This window comes from Barbatula barbatula, assembly GCF_947034865.1.
Source record: "Barbatula barbatula genome assembly, chromosome: 1".
NCBI lineage: Eukaryota > Metazoa > Chordata > Actinopteri > Cypriniformes > Nemacheilidae > Barbatula > Barbatula barbatula.
In genome coordinates, this window is record NC_136766.1 from 16013811 (window position 1) to 16032066 (window position 18256).

Genomic DNA, 18256 nt, shown 5'->3' on the forward strand with positions numbered 1-18256 from the left:
GCGTCTTGGACGACTGCGTGTTCTGGTGAATCAAGCCTGCATAACCGCCCTAGCCTCGTGGAAAGATCCCCTTTGGCTAGAGCAGGGTATGCCCATGGGCTCCACATCCAGCCGGAAAGTGGTCACGACAGACGCCTCCAACACGGGTTGGGGGTCTCTGTGCAATGGCGAACCGGCCTTCGGCCTCTGGTCGAACCAGGAAAGAAGCCTCCATATCAACTACCTGGAGATGCAGGCAGTATGGTTGGCTCTCCGCTACTTCCTACCGGTGCTAAAAGATCGTCACGTCTTAGTCCGATCAGACAGCATGACGGTGGTATCTTACATAAATCATCAGGGAGGCCTCTCCTCAAGACGCCTTTTTTCCCTAGTATCTCACCTCTTGGCATGGGCCCAGTCCAATCTGTGCTCACTGAGCGCAACTCATCTTCCAGGCAAACTGAACCGGGGAGCAGATATGCTATCTCGGAGCAATGTTCCTTCGGACGAATGGACGCTCCACCCCAAATCTTCGGCAAGGCGGAAGTCGACCTTTTCGCCTCAGAAGACAATACTCATTGCCCGACGTACTTCTCGAAGGGCAAGGACGCCTTGGCCCACGCTTGGCCCAACCGGCTCCTCTACGCTTTTCCCCCGATCGCGCTCTTGCAGCAGACGATCAGGAGAATCAGGGATCAAGCGCACCGAGTGCTATTGGTAGCCCCTCTGTGGACGAACCAGCCTTGGGTCGCGGATCTCTCCCAGCTGCTAGTAGCAGCCCCGTGGCCCATTCCCCTGAGGCGGGACCTCCTCTCTCAGGCAGGGAACACGATATGGCACCCCCAGCCAGAGCTGTGGGCTCTGCACCTTTGGCCTCTCGACGGGAGCCTACGGACCTCACAGAGAGCGTACTGAACACCATATCACAAGCTAGAGCCCCGTCCACTAGACGTCTCTACGCCCTCAAATGGTCTGTCTTCGCCTCCTGGTGTGCAACATGTGGCGCTGACCCAGTGTCCTGTGACATATCGCTGATACTGTCATTCTTACAAGAGTTGTTGGATAACGGCCGTGCCCCTTCCACACTCAAAGTCTATGTGGCCGCTATTTCAGCCTTGCATACCCTCATCGGAGGACAAGGAGTGGGCAAGAACGATCTTATCGTTCGTTTCCTGAAGGGCTCCAGGCGGCTACACCCCCCTCGCCCTCTTACAGTTCCCACTTGGGATCTGCCCACGGTCCTGAGGGCTCTAAAGGGTCCTCCCTTTGAGCCTCTGCTATCTACGGACCTCCGTTCATTAACGCTCAAGACCGCTCTGCTTCTCGCTTTAGCATCGGTGAAGCGTGTGGGGGACCTACAGGCTCTCTCTATGAGCCCATCCTGTCTGGAATTTGGGCCGAACGACGCCAGAGTCGTCCTCAAACCAAGGCATGGCTATGTACCTAAGGTGCTCTCTACTCCGTTCAGAGCACAGGTCATTTCACTCTCTGCTCTCCCCTCCTCCGAGCGGGACCCAGAGCTTAGTCTGCTCTGCCCAGTCAGAGCATTAAAAATATACATTGAGCGCTCCGCCCTATTCAGACGGTCGGAACAGCTCTTTGTGTGCTTCGGCGACCGCACCAAAGGGTCCTCGGTCTCGAAACATAGACTATCGAAGTGGATAGTTGAGGCTATATCGCTGGCTTACTCTTCCTTGGGCCTTCAATGTCCCATAGCCACGCCAGCACTTAATTACTTTGGGACGATAACCGGTCTAGGCCACCTTCTAGCTTGGCCTTCGCCGCTTTCAGGGTTTCCCTGCTTTACCCCGTCTCCGAGCCAAGGCTCCGAGACTGTCTGTGTTTTTCGTTCCATCTGTAGCACGGCGTGATTATACTGGTTCCCCATAGCGTCCTGCTACACAGTACGAGTGAAGTATCGATAGGGAACGTACTCTGTTACTTACGTAACCTCGGTTCCCTGAGATACGGGAACGATTACTGCGTTATTTGCCGTGCTACGAGCTGCATTATCGTCGCTTCAGTCGAAGTAACCTGAAGACCCTATGGCGATGTGTCTGCTTATATAGCCATAAGCCCCGCCTATTTTGGCTGGTGCCATTGCCATTGGTCCGGCAGCTCCGCTACGATTGGTTTAAAGTTTTACTTTTTTCCAACCAATCACCGTGCAGTTTTCACTGCGCTTTTGAATTGCTTCAGTCATCGGAGAAAAAGGAGTTTTCCCCATAGCGTCCTGCTACGCAGTACTCGTTCCCGTATCTCAGGGAACCGAGGTTACGTAAGTAACCGAGTACGTTTTCTTAAAAGATCACGCATGGCATCTAATGCAATCTATCACATCACTTCAGCCTGAGAGAGCACAGGAGAGAGCGAGAGACTCAAAAATAACTCAAAAGAAAAACGCTTACAACTGTAATAGCTCTCTCGCTCTCTCAACATTGTGCTTTCCCAGTGATTGTGTAAGACCTCAATGATTTCCATATCAAGCACGTTGTAAAGACATACATCCCCCTTTGATTTAGCAAAACAGTCTGTAGCTTTACACTCGTCATATCTGAGCTCTCAGGAGCAATGAAGACTTAGGCCAGCCAATCCTCTGTGTCCCTGCTGTTACTATAGCGACAGTTTGCATCAGGATGGAATGGAGAAAGCATGTGAACTTTACTGTGTGAACAGAAAAGAGCACACATGCAAAAATACACACAATCCACACCACTCCATCTGTAGTCGAGCCCTTCTGCTGGTGAAGTAGGACGCTAGCTGACCAAAAGTAATATAAAGATGAGCCTCAGTTAGGTTGCATTCAAATTCACCAAAAATATACAAATACATAAAATCCTATTACTTCATTCACATGTCAAATTTCTGTACATCAAAACAAGATAGGCACCCACAGCACTTTTAAAACGTTGAATCATGTTCATGAATCTGTGACTGTTGTTCTTGAATAATAAAGTGAGTAAAAAGTTTATGGTATATGAATGAATAAAGATCTCAACCTCTGTTATTTTGTTATGAGGATATTCATCATTCGGTAACATTTTACAATAAGTTTGTACTTATTAACAATTAACTGATTAATATATTTAAATGCTCTAACAATGAGCAATACTTTTGGGCAATTCCAGTTGGAATGGATGTGACATTTTTAGTCAAAACTTGAAATATAAATGATCAGAGAATGTATTTATTACCAATGGATTGAATCAAACCTAAGATAATAGAGTCCAGACAACAGAAAGATAACAGTCTATGCACAAGTTTTCTCATTTAAAATACATTTCTGTGAATTAAAATGTACAAACCAGAAGCAATAACAACCAGCAATGAAGGGATGGCTCTTTATAGAACATAAAATATATGGTTAACTTATTTTAATTTTGATGTGCCCATTTATGAGGAATGTGGACTGTTCTGGGTGTGACTATTAACTTATGTGACAAGGGTTATCTATACTTTGTAAAATGCATTCAATATTATTTATTTAATTTATTTATAGTATTTAAACCAGCAAATATTGACATCTGACCTTTCAGTATGGTGAAAACCTTCTGTTTTTTTTATCTTATGGTTGAGATTTGCAAGAAATTGGCCTTCTCCAGCACTTATTAATCGTGCAGTTCATGTTCATTTTAAAATCAAACAATGTCACCGTTAACATTATGCACCATTAACAATAATTAATTGTATTGACATTAAGATTGATAGATGCTAAAAAGCTATATTTCTCATTGTTAGTTCATGTTATCTAATGAATTTACTATTGTTAAAAAAATGCAACCTTATTATAAAGTGTTACACATTAATTTCGTCATTCATTCAAATAGTTATTGTATTGTACTTATATAATCCATAGCTACTAATTAAATATGGCAAAAAGTCAAAGTGTTGATGGGAGTGGGACATCTGCAGTACTTCATCAAAACTGATTCCATAGCCCATAAATCATTCATTAGTGCCATAGCCATCAATCATTCAGCCATCTGTGCAGAAAAACCTCACGAGAACAAATAAAACCCAGAGAGAAACATATGTAGCAAATTACAACTATTAGGATAGCAAAAGCTCTAAATACCTAAAAAAGAAACTTCTCAGTTGGATGAAGCTAGCATCTGTCCAGAGACACAACATGACCACATGATGGGCACACACAACTTAAGTGTGTGTATGTGTGTGTGTTTGTGTGCGTGCATGTGTGTATGTTTCAAGCAGTGGACAACAGCTTCTGGCAGTCTGTTCAGATCGGCTGTTTAGAGGACAGTGTTCTGACTCTGGGCAAGACACTAGCAAGCACACAGAGTACCTTGTCCACTGTGCCTCACAAATACACTCTCAGGACAGGCTGGATGGTGCACCTGTACAGACATTCTGTTTACTATCACCTACACTTTACCATCGAAAACATCATGGTTTCCTGTATTGCTTTTGTGGCTGTGCCTAAGTCTTATTCTGTCAATCTGTCGTCCTTTGTGTTACTTTGTTGATCTCTCTTTTTTCTTTCACCACCTTCTGTGAGGTAGTGATTAGTGATTTTCTGCATATTTACTCTGCGTGTCTAGCATCTGTTCTGTCTAATTAGCCACCAGGAGACGGAAGAGAGAGTGGAGGTAAGAAGGAAGGGAACACAAAAGTGACAGAAAATGTGACAGAGGAAAGAAAGAAAAGAGTCTCAATCATAGTCTCAAGTAATCATAAAGCTAATGTTAAAAAGATTCCCCAAATGTTTTGTACAAGACAAAATAATATTGAAATTGAATAAGCTTTAAGCTGTCAGAACATGTGAACAGTTAAATGTGAATTTTAAGTTTTAAATAATTAATATTATGTTTAGAGTAGATGTTCTGTTCCATTAAAACCATAACCATCAAAAACCTTACATCTCTGCATGCAGAGGATGTTGTAAGAAAAGCCTACTGGCCATGTGACATTCTTAATAAAAGTACGGTTGAAAGTAGGCGTGTGACAATATATCGATATGGCGATGTATCGTTGTCTTTCTCTGTGCAATACGAGAATCGATACACTGCGCCAAATATCCATATTTTAATTCACTACATAAACAAGTCAATCTAAATATATTTCCAAGCATTATTACATGATGGCTCAACTGGATAGCTTTACATGTGAACTTTACATGGTAAACGTAAACGAGGGAAACGTGAACAAACTAGTCTGAGAAAGAGTTTAGGATTGTGTGTAAAATAAAATACGCTCCATGCATAAATGAACATTAATGTGCTTAGATTTAATGCAAGTTGCTGCACCCAAATGTTTTTTATTTAAGCTGGTTAACACTAAGGTTTTCCCAGGTTTAAATAAGTGGCTGTTAAATTTAGAAATGTGCCAGTATAAACATTTTTAAATGTTTTAATGTGTCAGTTTACAAAGATAAGCTTTTAATTTAAGCATAAAATGTTTACTTTGAAATGTTACTCATGTTGGTAATATATGACCCTAGACAACAAAACCAGTGTTATGGGTCAATTTTCCAAAATTGAGATTTTTCCATCAACTGAAAGCTGAAGAGTTAAGCTTTTTATTGATATATGGGTTCTTAAGATGGGACAATATCTGGTGGAGATACAAGAGTGTAAAATTCTGGAAGTAAAGGGTGCAAAAATCTAAATATTGAGAAAATCGCCTTTGAAGTTGTTAATCCGAGGCACCGTAGCAGGCCATCCACTCACAAAAATAAAGTTTTTATATATTTTGGGTTGAAAATTTACAAAATATCTTTATGGAACATGATCTTTACTTAATATCCTAATGATTTTTGGCATAAAAGAAAAATCTATAATTTTGCCCCACACAATGTATTTTTGGCTTTTACTAAAAATGTTCCCGTGCTACTTAAGACTGGTTTTGTGATCCAGGGTCACATATATGAATTTACCTACTGAAAAAAATTTGTGGACTTGAATAAGGAAACAAATGTTGCCCTTAACTTTTTCATAGGCATTCTGTTTTCATAGTTGGGCAGAATTTCCCAAACAATACATTGATTATCGTAGAAACGTCACATCATGACATTATCTGCATCGTGAGCCATGTATCGTGATCTGCATCGTATTACGAGGTACCCTGTGATTCCCACCCCTAGTTGAAAGCAATGGGAGACAGTTTTAAGGAACTATGCCTACTCATTAAAAAATGTATTGTGTTCCCACCCTGAGCGCAGATCCCCATCACTTCTGCTGCTATCCGTCTGCCTATAATGAACGTTTCCTCATCCCCTAGAAGCCAAAAGTGAAGGCGAACTGAATGATAATGTTAAAAGTCAAAGGGGTAAACGCTAAAAAAGTAGTAAAATTGCTAAATAAAATACAACCAAATGAGCTTAAATATGTACATCCATTTATGCTGACACAACCCCAGAACTGCACTGGGATGCTTTACTGTTCAGTAAAACAGTAACAGAAGAGCTTTTGAACCTTGACTAGAAAATACAAAAACTCAAACAAATCATTTCACAACTGGCAACATGTAACGGCTCATAGAGGACAGAAATTGGAAAATATTGGTGAAATTAATGCGGTTGTAAGATGACTACACACATTGAAAAACATGTACAGTGCCTAAAAAGAAGAGTGGGAAATGTGAGAAGAAAAATAGCACTTTGGAAGATACTCAAACAAGGATTGAACTAAATGATAGCTTAATAATTTCCCACCTATTAATCAAAACATTAAAGAGTAAATATTCCTTGATTTTTAAGGTCCTTTTTTGGTTTATTTAGGGTCCAACAAAAAGTTTACGTACATACAATGTGTAAAAGCACTATTATTTTGTTATAATAGGCAGTTTATCTTACCTTACTTCTTGACTGACTCTCAAATGATTTGTTTGGCGAATCACCCGTCTGATCCCCTCCTTTCCACCAGCTTACTTCTCTATGATTGGTCTAGCACGAACGAGGCTCACAAGCTACAGTGTTTGAGGGAGAAGAGTGACGTTTTCACGGGCAGTCCTAGCAAAACATAGGCGGCGACTACCAATGACGTAAATCTGCGGAGGTTCGCTAATCGGACTACGGCACAACTCGTTTGCATGATCTAGAGAAGCCTCTCTTAACTTTGTCATTCAATCACCTTCGGCTTTACAACTTGGCAGACTGCTTACATTCACACACGGCAACATTACACACTGCATGAAATGTAATTTATATGATCACGTAATATGTACTCTTTAAGGGAGAACATTTCTCTTGTACCTTTATTTCTTTTGTCTATTGTGGTTACAGGAGTGTGCTGAAATAACAACTGTTATTGTAAAGACCAGTCAGCGAACAAAAAATTATCTAATCCATGCAGAGAGGCAATATTACACTTCAATGGACTGCATGGTGACTTTAAAACCAATAAAGCAAACACAAACAATTGCTGTGCAACACAGACAACAAAGAAGATGGATTTTGATTTGGTGAAGAACTTAAAAAAAAACTTCAATTCATTTATTGCTTTAGAACACAAACGTCACACCCATTTTTTGCTACATGACATGTCTGCAATGCACAAGGCAAAGCCAAGGACGGCTCCATTCAATTCATGCAAATTGGAACAAATTATTTTTGTCACGCCACATCATAAATTAAAGCAGATCTCAAATGTGGCACTATATTAATCCTTTCAAAATATATGTCTCATTGTCTAATATCTGCATGTGGCCCCCTAGCTCATCTTTGACAAATCCATTGGGGTTGACTTGTCCACAGCAGATGAAATAAAGGGGACCAAATCTCAAGGGAAAAAACACAAATATCCAACATCACAAATACAGACTGACACATGCATTCAGAGGCATCCAATCACACGGCACTCAATCCAACACAGGCAGGATCTGAATCAAATTGCAGTGGGTACGAAATACAATAACCCTGTATTTGAAATTTGTATTTTAGAGCTGCTGAGTGTGGGGGGCCTGTTAGTGTCTGGATTGACCTCTTATTGGAAATGTCAGACAGACAGAGTCATTTAATTAGGCTGTATGAATCTGTGTACGTCAGCATTCTGTGTGTGTCTCTCTGTGTTGAATCTTTAATATGTGTTAACCCAGAGCCATCAATACTAAAACTCTTCATAAAGCTCTTAATACAAACATAGATAAATCAAGGTTGGTGTGTTACCCTAAGACATCCTTTTCACACTCAAAACCACATTTACATTTACATTTAGTCATTTGGCCGACGCTTTTATCCAAAGCGACTTACAAATGAGGTAAGAAGTAGAAGCAATTGAAACAACATGAAGACAACAAAAAGCGTAAGTGCAGTAAACACTGGTCTCATATAGCCTATCAAACTATACAGAGCTAATGTTTTTATTAAGGATAGAAAGAGTAGAGAAGACATAGAAGTCAGGACCAATCGGTCAGGTGCTGACGGACGAGATGTTTTTCAGCCGATTTTTAAAGATGGCTTCAGAATCTGCTGATCTTGTAGCAGCGATTTTTTCCCTTTTTGGGATGGCACTACAAGATGTTGTTAGTTTGCAGAGCGTAGGGATCTGGCGAGTGCATAGCTCTGTATTAACGAGTGAAGATATGGGGGTGCCGAACCAGTGGTGGTCTTGTAGGCCAAGAGCAGAGCTTTGAATTTCATGCGAGCGACTATAGGGAGCCAATGTAACTTAATGAAGAGAGGAGTGATGTGTGCTGACTGACTGCAACTCCCTTGTTAAGCTACATAGAAAAAGGATATCCATTAACTGTCATTAATGGGACAGTTTACCCAAAAATTTTAATTCTGTCATCACTTACCCTCTTTCGAAGAATCATTGTTACCGAACAACGGCGGGACCCATTGACTTGCATTGGTTTTAAGTCCATACAATAGAAGACAATGGGTGCCGCCATTTTCAATTGCCAATATTCTTCAAAATATGTTCTTTGTGTTTATACTAACACTGGAAAAGGGTCATACTGTATGTCTGCTTGCGTTGCTTGTGCCCTCTAATTTCAATCCAGACTTTAAATTTCAGTTTAAGGACACAAAGCCCTTTATGTCAGGCCAATATACTTCGCTGGCACCTCAGGCCTTACCTTTACTTTTTCCTGGAGTTTTCCAAGGCGGACCGTGCTTTCTATGATGCCTGTGAGAACACCCTGTTTGTCTTTCTCGAGAGAAGATGCCTGAGGATGGAGAGAGGTAACAGGATAGGTTACACAGCTAGAGCGAGAGAAAGATATAAAGACACAGAAGAGCAGGGACACAGAGGATAATCATGATTGAAGAGGTTGTAGGGACAAGAGCAACGAAAGAGAGAGAGAGAAAGGCATCAGTTACTGCAAAAAGACTGGAAACACAGCAAGGCATAGAGAAGGAAGGCAAATCTTTAAAGGATCCCTGTAACAAACATATCCCTGTGCAGCAGTGAAACTCTGTCCGTGTGCGTGTAAAAATGGTGTGTTTCTGAAACTTTCATACTCGCTGAGCTTAAGGCTCTGCTTCAAATGCAAAAGTTCCTGTTGAGATGATTTGATGCAGGGTCTCAGTGTACAGGTAACTTCCTTAAAGACGGTTTCAGCGAGTTCAGTGTGTCCAATGTTTAAAGACGTTTTTTTTATGTTAACATAAATGGATAACTGTGAACAATTCGAGATTTAAATGTGCATCTAAGATCTGCGGTCTGTGTTAGAGTTCAAATTCATATTAATGTAATCGTATAGTGTTTTGCTGTAACCAGCATGGGTGTGAGTTTCCATAGACCTACCATATGCATGAGCTGATCTCTTTCATGGGTGGTTTTCTCTGCAAGTGTGACAATGTTTGCAAGGTACTGATGAGCGATGAGCTCTTTCTCTAAAGAGTCCTCAACCTGTTGCTTCAGGATACTTATACGCCTCTGAGCCTTCCTAAGGAGGGAGAGAGAGATGGTGAGAGGGTAAGAAAAATATCTGTTAAGCACAAACACAGGATACCATTTAATGCATTGAGACAATTTTTATAAAACATGTACATACAAAGAATAAAAAATGAAATGTTAAAGGTTTTTCACTAGACTGGACTCTTGACCTCCTCTCCTCTGCAAAGTCTCTGTTTGTTTTCTGCCATTTAAAAGCCGCTACCTTTTGTGGTTTGGATATTTTAACATGCAGTTCTCTACATCAGAATTTACTGCTCTTGGTTGTTGAGTTGGAGTCTGTTTCTCATCTCTCATCTAGCAATGCTGCTATTATACCTCCTGTCTGTTCTTCTTCTGTCTCTGCGGCCTCTGGCCAAAATAATTTATTACTCATCCTGATCTTCCTCCACCCAACTAAATGCATTCTCACAGTCAGAACCATTTGTAATATTTTGTCACGTTACACTGCAGAGATTTATTTTCTTTACCAAACTTGGCAATAGCTAACAGAGGCTTACCATTAGGACCTAACTGCAAAAAAGAAACACTGCAGAGCTTGGATAACATATCTACTGTATATTAGATGGTGTTTGCCCATCCATCCTAAAATCTCAGAATCGTTACTTGACTCTCTGGAACGCCTGATTCTGAATGCTCAATTCTAGCAGCATTCTAGCAATTAAATAGTTTTAAATGCCTCTTATATCACTCCATATTAAGTCTCATATTAAGTCAAATGTTTTCTAACTATTATTTCATGTAAATGTAATTTACTCAGTTAATAGCTGTATAAAATACACATCAGGATAACACATCAAGACCCCTCCACTGTACGAGATAAAAAAGCACAAATGTATGTTTTCATATGTGTGCGAGTGTGTATAGACACGAAGGTACCTGTGAGCCTGCTGTGAAAGCTGTAGCTCGGTTTTGATGTGTTTCATGCTTGTGCTGAGGTTGGTTTTGTCCATCAGCAGAATCTTTCTCTCTGCCTCCAGCGCACTCATGCGAACCAACAACTCTTCAACCTCAGAATTCTTCCCCTTCTCATGTTCCTCCAGCTGCCTGAAAGTCAAATACACACACAAAAACATATAGAAAAGCGTTCAAGGTAAAACTGTATTTAACAGAACATCCGTACATGAAGATCTCTCACTGTAAATAAATACACCTGTATTTTATGTACTGTATGTCTTCTGCAACATTTTTGTGGTCAGCTTGCAAAAACGGCTCACTCTACCCTTTCCTTTCGAAGCACTGCGGTGGCTAACACAAACTCAGGACTTTTGATAACACCTAGAATAACTAAATCCACCAAAGGGGGTCGAGCTTTCTCATACGTAGCACCTAAACTCTGGAATAGCCTTCCCGACACTATTCGACGATCAGACACACTAGCCCAATTTAAATCTAGATTAAAAACGCATCTTTAGCCAAGCATTCCCTTAATGCAAATATGCTAAATAAACCACCCGAAGACTGCATTTATTAGACATTATTTACTAGAATAATTTAACTTGTTATATTAACACCATGCAATGTGTTTTACCTCTTTTGTGTTTTGTGTTTTTTCTTATTTTCCCCTGTAAAGCTGCTTTGGAACAATGCACATTGTGAAAAGCGCTATATAAATACAATTGAATTGAAATTATTAAACCCTAATTCAACAGCAACTCATCAACAGAAATAAATGTCTCTCTTTTCGACTAATCTTCATTCTGTCTTTGTCTTTTATTAGAAGTGTCTGCCTTCCAGATTTATTAGACTAATAAATAAAAGCAGTGAGTCTTTCCTACTTTAAAGAAAATAGCAATAGCACAATAATCAATAGCAAAAAATGACAGTTTTCTTTGTAGCGACATAAAATAAATTATTGGTACCTTTTGAGTTTGTCTGTCTCAGCTTTGTGTTCAGCCAAGCTCAAAGAGCTTTCTAGAGCCAATCGTATCCTCTGAAACTCTGTCTTTAGGGCACGATGCTCCTTTTGCTCCACCTCTAGCTCTTTTTCCAGAGCATGCTTCTCTGATTCCAACAGCATCACCTGTTTGGTGACCTTACACACTACACACACACAAAGAGAGACATGTTCCATGTGTATCCATTTGAATAAGTATGCAGTACATGCTGTGTAGGTGGCTGTAAGCAACATCTGAACCAGATAGACAATACAGCGCACGATGATCCTCACGTAAGGTTACCCCCCCTGCATGCCAGTGAATCACACTGTATGATGTGGTGTGTTTATCATACCCTCATGTGTGTGTTTGCTGTGAGCCTCTTTAGCTTTAGTATGCTGCAGTTCCAGTCGCTCTAGCAACACTTGATTCTCCTCCAACACCAAGCGAGCCTGCTCCTGCAGTTGCCTCCTACACACACAAGCACACACCTGTGTCAGTGTTTTAAAGGTTTTATATCGATGCTTGCAGCAAAAGCTGAGATGAAGGTTTATTCGCAAATAAAGAGGACAGACAAACAGACAAAGTTAACAAAAACTAACCATCTGACAGAAAGTACGTTTTGGGCTAATGTACTGTAAATAAAGAAGTGTTCAATTCAAAGAAAGGGTTTAAATTCGGGAAAAGCCCATCAATGAAAAGAGAAAGTAACCTCACAGACTTTATTTCTTATTCCCTACTCTTCATTCTAACACATACTGTAAAAACATCCAATGTCTACTATCATGCTGATATTTTCTGTTGGACGTGTTCCCTTGACAACATTTTCTTAAAACACACTTTGAAAACAATCATAAACAACCCAGAGGAGGGAATATCTATTTCTTTTTTGTAAGGAAGCATCCCCACTCACTGTAGCCCCCAGGAACATGGCAATTTCCCAGGAAATTTTCACCCTTCCTCTCTTATTTATAATTTCTGTTATGAATTTTTTTATTTTCAGCCACAATATTACAAAACCATACAATTAGTTGACATAAAATACTTTCAGGAAGTTGTAATGTCCTGTGATGTGACATGTTACGCTCCCAGAAAGCCTTGACTTTTATTTCACGATTTTTATGTTTTTATGTTTAAATGTTCTTAACATTTTTGCACTGAAAAATCATTTTACACTTCAGAAAAAATTAAAATAATGATACATTTCCTACAAATATGCTCAAACTCACCATTCTTTGTTACTGACTGTGCTTTTGTTTGCTTGAGCATGAAGTTTCTCATTTTCCTGAATGACCTCCACTGCACGTGCTTTCAGATTTTGAAGTTCTTCCTGCCGGGAGTAGAAATAAAGGCAACGTTTACTCTGCTTTGCAAGAAACTCCTACATAAGAAAGATTATTGGTATGCATGACTGTCTTCTAATGCGTCTGTAAGTGTATTCAGCTCAGCTAGAGATCATCTGAAACTTCAGCACAGGTAGACAGAGCAAAAAGTCACCTCAGATCTCATCAAAACAGATGCTTAGCGAGCTCTAACAATAACACATCTCTTAAGAGACATTCGATCTATCTTTCAGAAATGTCCAGAAGAACCTGAGCTGGTTTGACATTGTGAGCTGTATTGTGGCAATTGCATGGAGAATGACTTTGAATTGAGGACGTCAAACCATGAAACATCATTGATGAAATTGATGGATTATTCATCTCGTGACTGGAGAGGGAGAGTTAGGTAGAAAGTGCTGTCGGTCTCTTTTGAAACCTAAAACATGAGTCTGAATAGAAAGATCTTTAAAATTCAAGTCAAGTATTGTAGGAGTGTTGGAAACAGAGAACCAACGAGAGGAAAAGTCAGAAAGTCAACGTGAGAAAAAATGACCATGAGAGGGACAATATTAGATCAATTATGGTCTTTCTCATTACTACTGTACAACTTAATGTTGTAGTCAAGACCACCTAAACCCAGACCAAGTCAAGACCAGAGTGTTAAGACACCAGACAAAAAACAAAGCAGATTAACACTTATTAAAGACTAAAACCAGACCTGCATTTCCCTAATTCATCTGTAAGATTCATATAACCCTGCATTTGAAGCAGGGAGTTTCAGACTCGATCACATTAATGATCTTTACAAATAAATCAGACAATGAAGTGAAAATATAGTGATGTTGTGGTATTTAAAATAAAATCCCGAGACCAAGAAAATTAAGGCAAACAAATAGACTAGCAGTGGTAGTCATGACATCCATCCAGGTTAATAGAATACACCCAAGCACTTGACGAGATAATTCTTACAATGGATGAGTTCACATACAAGGTTACACAGAAATCAATCACACAGAAAACCGCAATTGACTGATACATTTCCACCTTTCCAGTATTATTAGATGTCACAGATCAAATCATGCATAATTCTTCAATTATCATTTAATTCACACCTTCAAACGCTCAATAAGGATAACAGAAAGCTCACACAACAACAAAATGATCTAAGAGGAGTGAACTCGCTATCTCATCTCACACAGGCACAAACACCCACACACATACTCGCCTCACAGGACTTGAGGAGTTTGTCTCTAGCATTCAGCTGGTCCTCATAAGCCAGCAGAAGAGGTGATAAATATTTCATATCCACCTAAAGGCAATGCAGAATATCATCAGAGCCATGAACAAAGACAATAAAACCAAAACATATTTTTGTATTTCTCTCATGTTTCTCATTGCAACAAGAGTTTGACAAGAGTTAACGCCCCCTTATGTAGGATTAAAGCACATTATTGTGTAGTTAAATATGTATGCTTTGATTTTTTCTGAAAAACAACAATCATTAAAAAAATGGAGGAGAATGAATGCAAATATGCAAAAGGAGACAATAAAACTAGATAATATAGTATGCCCATACCAGCCAAGGAGGTGCAGGTCCTTTCATTGGCAGGCCTTTGAGCTGAGAATTCTGGAAAATTTAGAAGAAAGGCACATAAGACTACACATTAGCCCAGTTTTTTCAGTCACACACTACAGAACATTATGGGACATAACAAAACAACTAAAAGTACTGCAATTATACAGAAATGTAATTATAGTCCTCTGTTCTCAGACAGCTGAATTGTAAAGTAAAGGAATGAGACGGACAAAAGACAGAAATGATGCAGAAAGGGTAAAAAATATTGCATGAAGAATTGTTCTGTACTAAGAATTGTACAAAGCAATTTGTGTGCCTCAAAGCGATGAGAGATGACGTTAATGCATGAGGGTGAATCAGAACTCACAAGTGATATGAGCCAATGGCCCAGCAGGACAGCAAGAGACACATATACAGTATGCATCTCTCCCGGTTGAGTCTGGCTTCTCCCAAGAATTTTTTTCTCCACTCTATAGTAATCTATAGTGGGGTTTAGGTTCCTTGAGACTGTCACTCACTGGGAGACTGCTGATTTAGTTAAATACATAAATATAACAACTTGTTCTGATATATTGAAATTTTCGGCTCCCAGTCAAGAAAAAAATATTTAACTAATGATATACCAAAATTAAATATACGTTGATTGAATAATTTATAGTTTCTGACAATCCACTGTATGTACATTGCATAGAAGAAAAACTTGCAATAATACCATCTTAATGCCGTATATTGCACGATTATTTTGATAAAATTTCTTATTACGACGTACACAAGCTGCTTTGCAACAATAAAAATTGTGAAAAGCCCTATATAAACCAAATTGATGTATAGAGTATAAACACAAATAAAACACACACTGACACACACAGTACAGAAGTGATGTAGCTCAAAAGATTGCTTCGGGACAGCTGCCATTGTGAGTAAGAGATATATTTCGTAAGCAGAACAGTATTGGTTTCTTTTTCTAGACACACTTTGGTTTTCATTTCATGATTGATGACTATTGACTTATCTCATTACTCATAAATTAAAGGTCCTGTGTTTGAAATTCAGCGTCATCTAGCGGCGAGGTTGCGAATTGCAACCAACGCCTCACTTTACCCGTCCCCCTCTCGAAGCACTATGGCGGCTGACACAGGACTATAATGTCATCACGTTTTCGTTTCTTTCTGAAGGCAGGGGCGTAATTTCCACTGGAGACAAGGGGGACGTGTCCCCTTCACTTTTCAAAATCCTGTTCGTGTCCTCCCCATTTTCGAATTAGTTTGTTATGATTTTAAACCACACGCCGTCATCACCACATGGTAGTAGTACAGAGCAGTCTGCCTGTGTCGATGCGGACATTGCGTGCACACTATAAAAATAGCTCACTGAAAGATGGTTTTCAATCACCTGGAGGGCAGCAAGTAATTTTCTTCATATGAATAAACTATGACAAACTCAAACTACTTATGTTTAACGACCAGGTAAGCCCAAATTTCTGTCAAACCTTACTTGTAATAAAAACTTGCTTCTATTAGAGGAACGAGCACTTATTAAACAGATAAAAACAGGTAAAAAGTTTGTCGCTGCCTTGAGTCACGTTATTTGGTTTCTTTAAAATAAACATGCTTAACATGAGACTATTGTTGTTTCGGTATTGGCTATGATAGCTGTTTTCTTGATCAGACTTGTTCTTTTAACAGCAGCTAGTGTTAGTGTTTATGACAAGGCTTGAGAGAAATGTGGGCTTCCCTGAAAAACTTGAGAAAAAACCGTTTCTCAGTCAACACTCACATTCCCCCTACGTAAACATCAACTCTTGGTACACAATAAATGTAATCATTTTAAACAATCAAATACGATGCCAAACATAGATTCCAATCAAAAACAGTTTCCCCCATTTTGTGTCCCCCCCACCGAAGTTACACCCTTTGCTGAAAGAGATACGTATTAATGAAACGCGCTCTGTTGAGCAATTCATCTGTTTAGGGCTACTATAGTAACAACATGGCCAATTCCATATAAGGGTACATGCAGTGTATGTAGATAGAAATTGCTCATTCTAAGCTAATAAAAACGCTTCATTATGTAAAGTCATTATGTAAGGTTATTAGAGTAGTTGAAAACGGAGTTGCGACACAATTCTGCTGTTGGAAGAATGAAATGGGATGCGTAAATAACACGTGTCACGGAGGGCTCTATAGTTCCAAACATAGTATTGAAATAGTTTGTCTTGTTCATTTTTCACCTTTCTCTGTGGTGCATTTACTTGCAATCATTGATTATCTATTGAACAATTACTTGTGCATTTTTATGTGAATGTCTTAAAGGTCCAGTGTGTGATTTTTGGGATGATCTATGATAGAAATGCAATATACATGTCTTCATAGGTGTATAAAGAGTCCACTTGCATGTAATTAGCCATTTTCTGTCAGCCGTTGTACTGTTTCGAAGGGAGGGGAGTGGTGGAGTGAGCGGTTGGTTGCAATTCGCCACCTTGCCGCTAGATATAACTGACTGGACCTTTAACATAATTGAACATTGGTATGTACTGATGATCATAGATTCATAAGAAACAGATGAATACATTCTTTCTGTTAAAGTATTGCACATAATGCATCTTTCCTAGTCAAATTAAACACACAAAACTGATAAATACTGTCTCTCTAACACTCATCAGACAAAATGTTATTACAAATTGAATCAACATAGTAATCAGTGCATATATTGTGTCAGTATTTGGTGAAATTTGTTGCAAATACAGCTCCCACGCTTAAACCCATTCACACAGACTGACAGTTTGGAACTAGAGCTCCATGAACCATGTTACCACGACTGCATATCAAAAAGCGTCGTAATTTTCTCTAAAGAGGTGTATATATTGTAAACTTTTATTGAGCTGTTTTCCTAATAGGAACCAAGAGGCAGGACCTTACAAGGTTTCTTTAGGACCTACAGAGAACGCCTGACACAGAATTGGCGTATGAAAGACTATGTGAAAATGTAAAAACTATAGTAACTATAAAGGGCTGCTGGTTTCACAATGTTTAGCATTTTCTAAAAAGAATTGTACTAACCTCACTATTCTTAGCTTTGTATACTGTGCTAGTCTTTAATGGACTAGTTTGATGCACTTATGCATTTTGTTGCCTATGTTGTTATAATTGCTTCCAATGTTTCCTCATCTATAAGTCGCTTTGGATAAAAGCGTCTGCTAAAGGACTAAATGTAAATGTTCGAAATCTCTAATTGTGTGTATCGGCTGTGGGTTGGTCTAAGGTTGAATAAGCAACCATCATCCATATGTCATTTCTGAACACTGACATCGATAAGATTAATCTGAGGTGTCATTAAAATTGAACCAATTAGGTCATTCAATTAATCAAAATCCATAAAAAATCTGCTTCTTTTTTTATCAAAGGGAATTACACTTAATCAATTAAAAGTAACACTTGAGTGTCCAAGAATTTAATGACTCATTCACAACGTGGCAGGGTTGTCAGCCACTGGCCTAATCCCAGAAAATAAGAACAGTACAACAGGGAAAACTGACCAAATTTCCTTAAATTTTAAATCTAGTATATCTGGAAGGAGGGGTAGCGCGAGAGAGAGCAGAAGAGTGGATCCAGGCTACTGACCTGAAACTTAAGCGACAGAGTATAT

The 18256-nt window shown here is 39.4% G+C and overlaps 1 protein-coding gene across 3 annotated transcripts in view; it reads right to left on the reverse strand.

Annotated features, from left to right (window-relative positions):
- cep89 (centrosomal protein 89) overlaps positions 1-18256 on the reverse strand; it is a 61959-nt gene that overhangs the window by 29149 nt on the left and 14554 nt on the right. For all 3 annotated transcript variants that reach the window (XM_079454433.1, XM_079454435.1, XM_079454434.1), the window contains 8 exons: positions 14612-14662; positions 14261-14344; positions 12943-13043; positions 12069-12184; positions 11699-11879; positions 10716-10883; positions 9687-9828; positions 9016-9105 (listed from right to left, as the gene is read on the reverse strand). In XM_079454433.1, coding sequence (XP_079310559.1) covers positions 9016-9105; positions 9687-9828; positions 10716-10883; positions 11699-11879; positions 12069-12184; positions 12943-13043; positions 14261-14344; positions 14612-14662 — 933 coding nt within the window. The remainder of the gene's footprint in view (positions 1-9015; positions 9106-9686; positions 9829-10715; positions 10884-11698; positions 11880-12068; positions 12185-12942; positions 13044-14260; positions 14345-14611; positions 14663-18256) is intronic.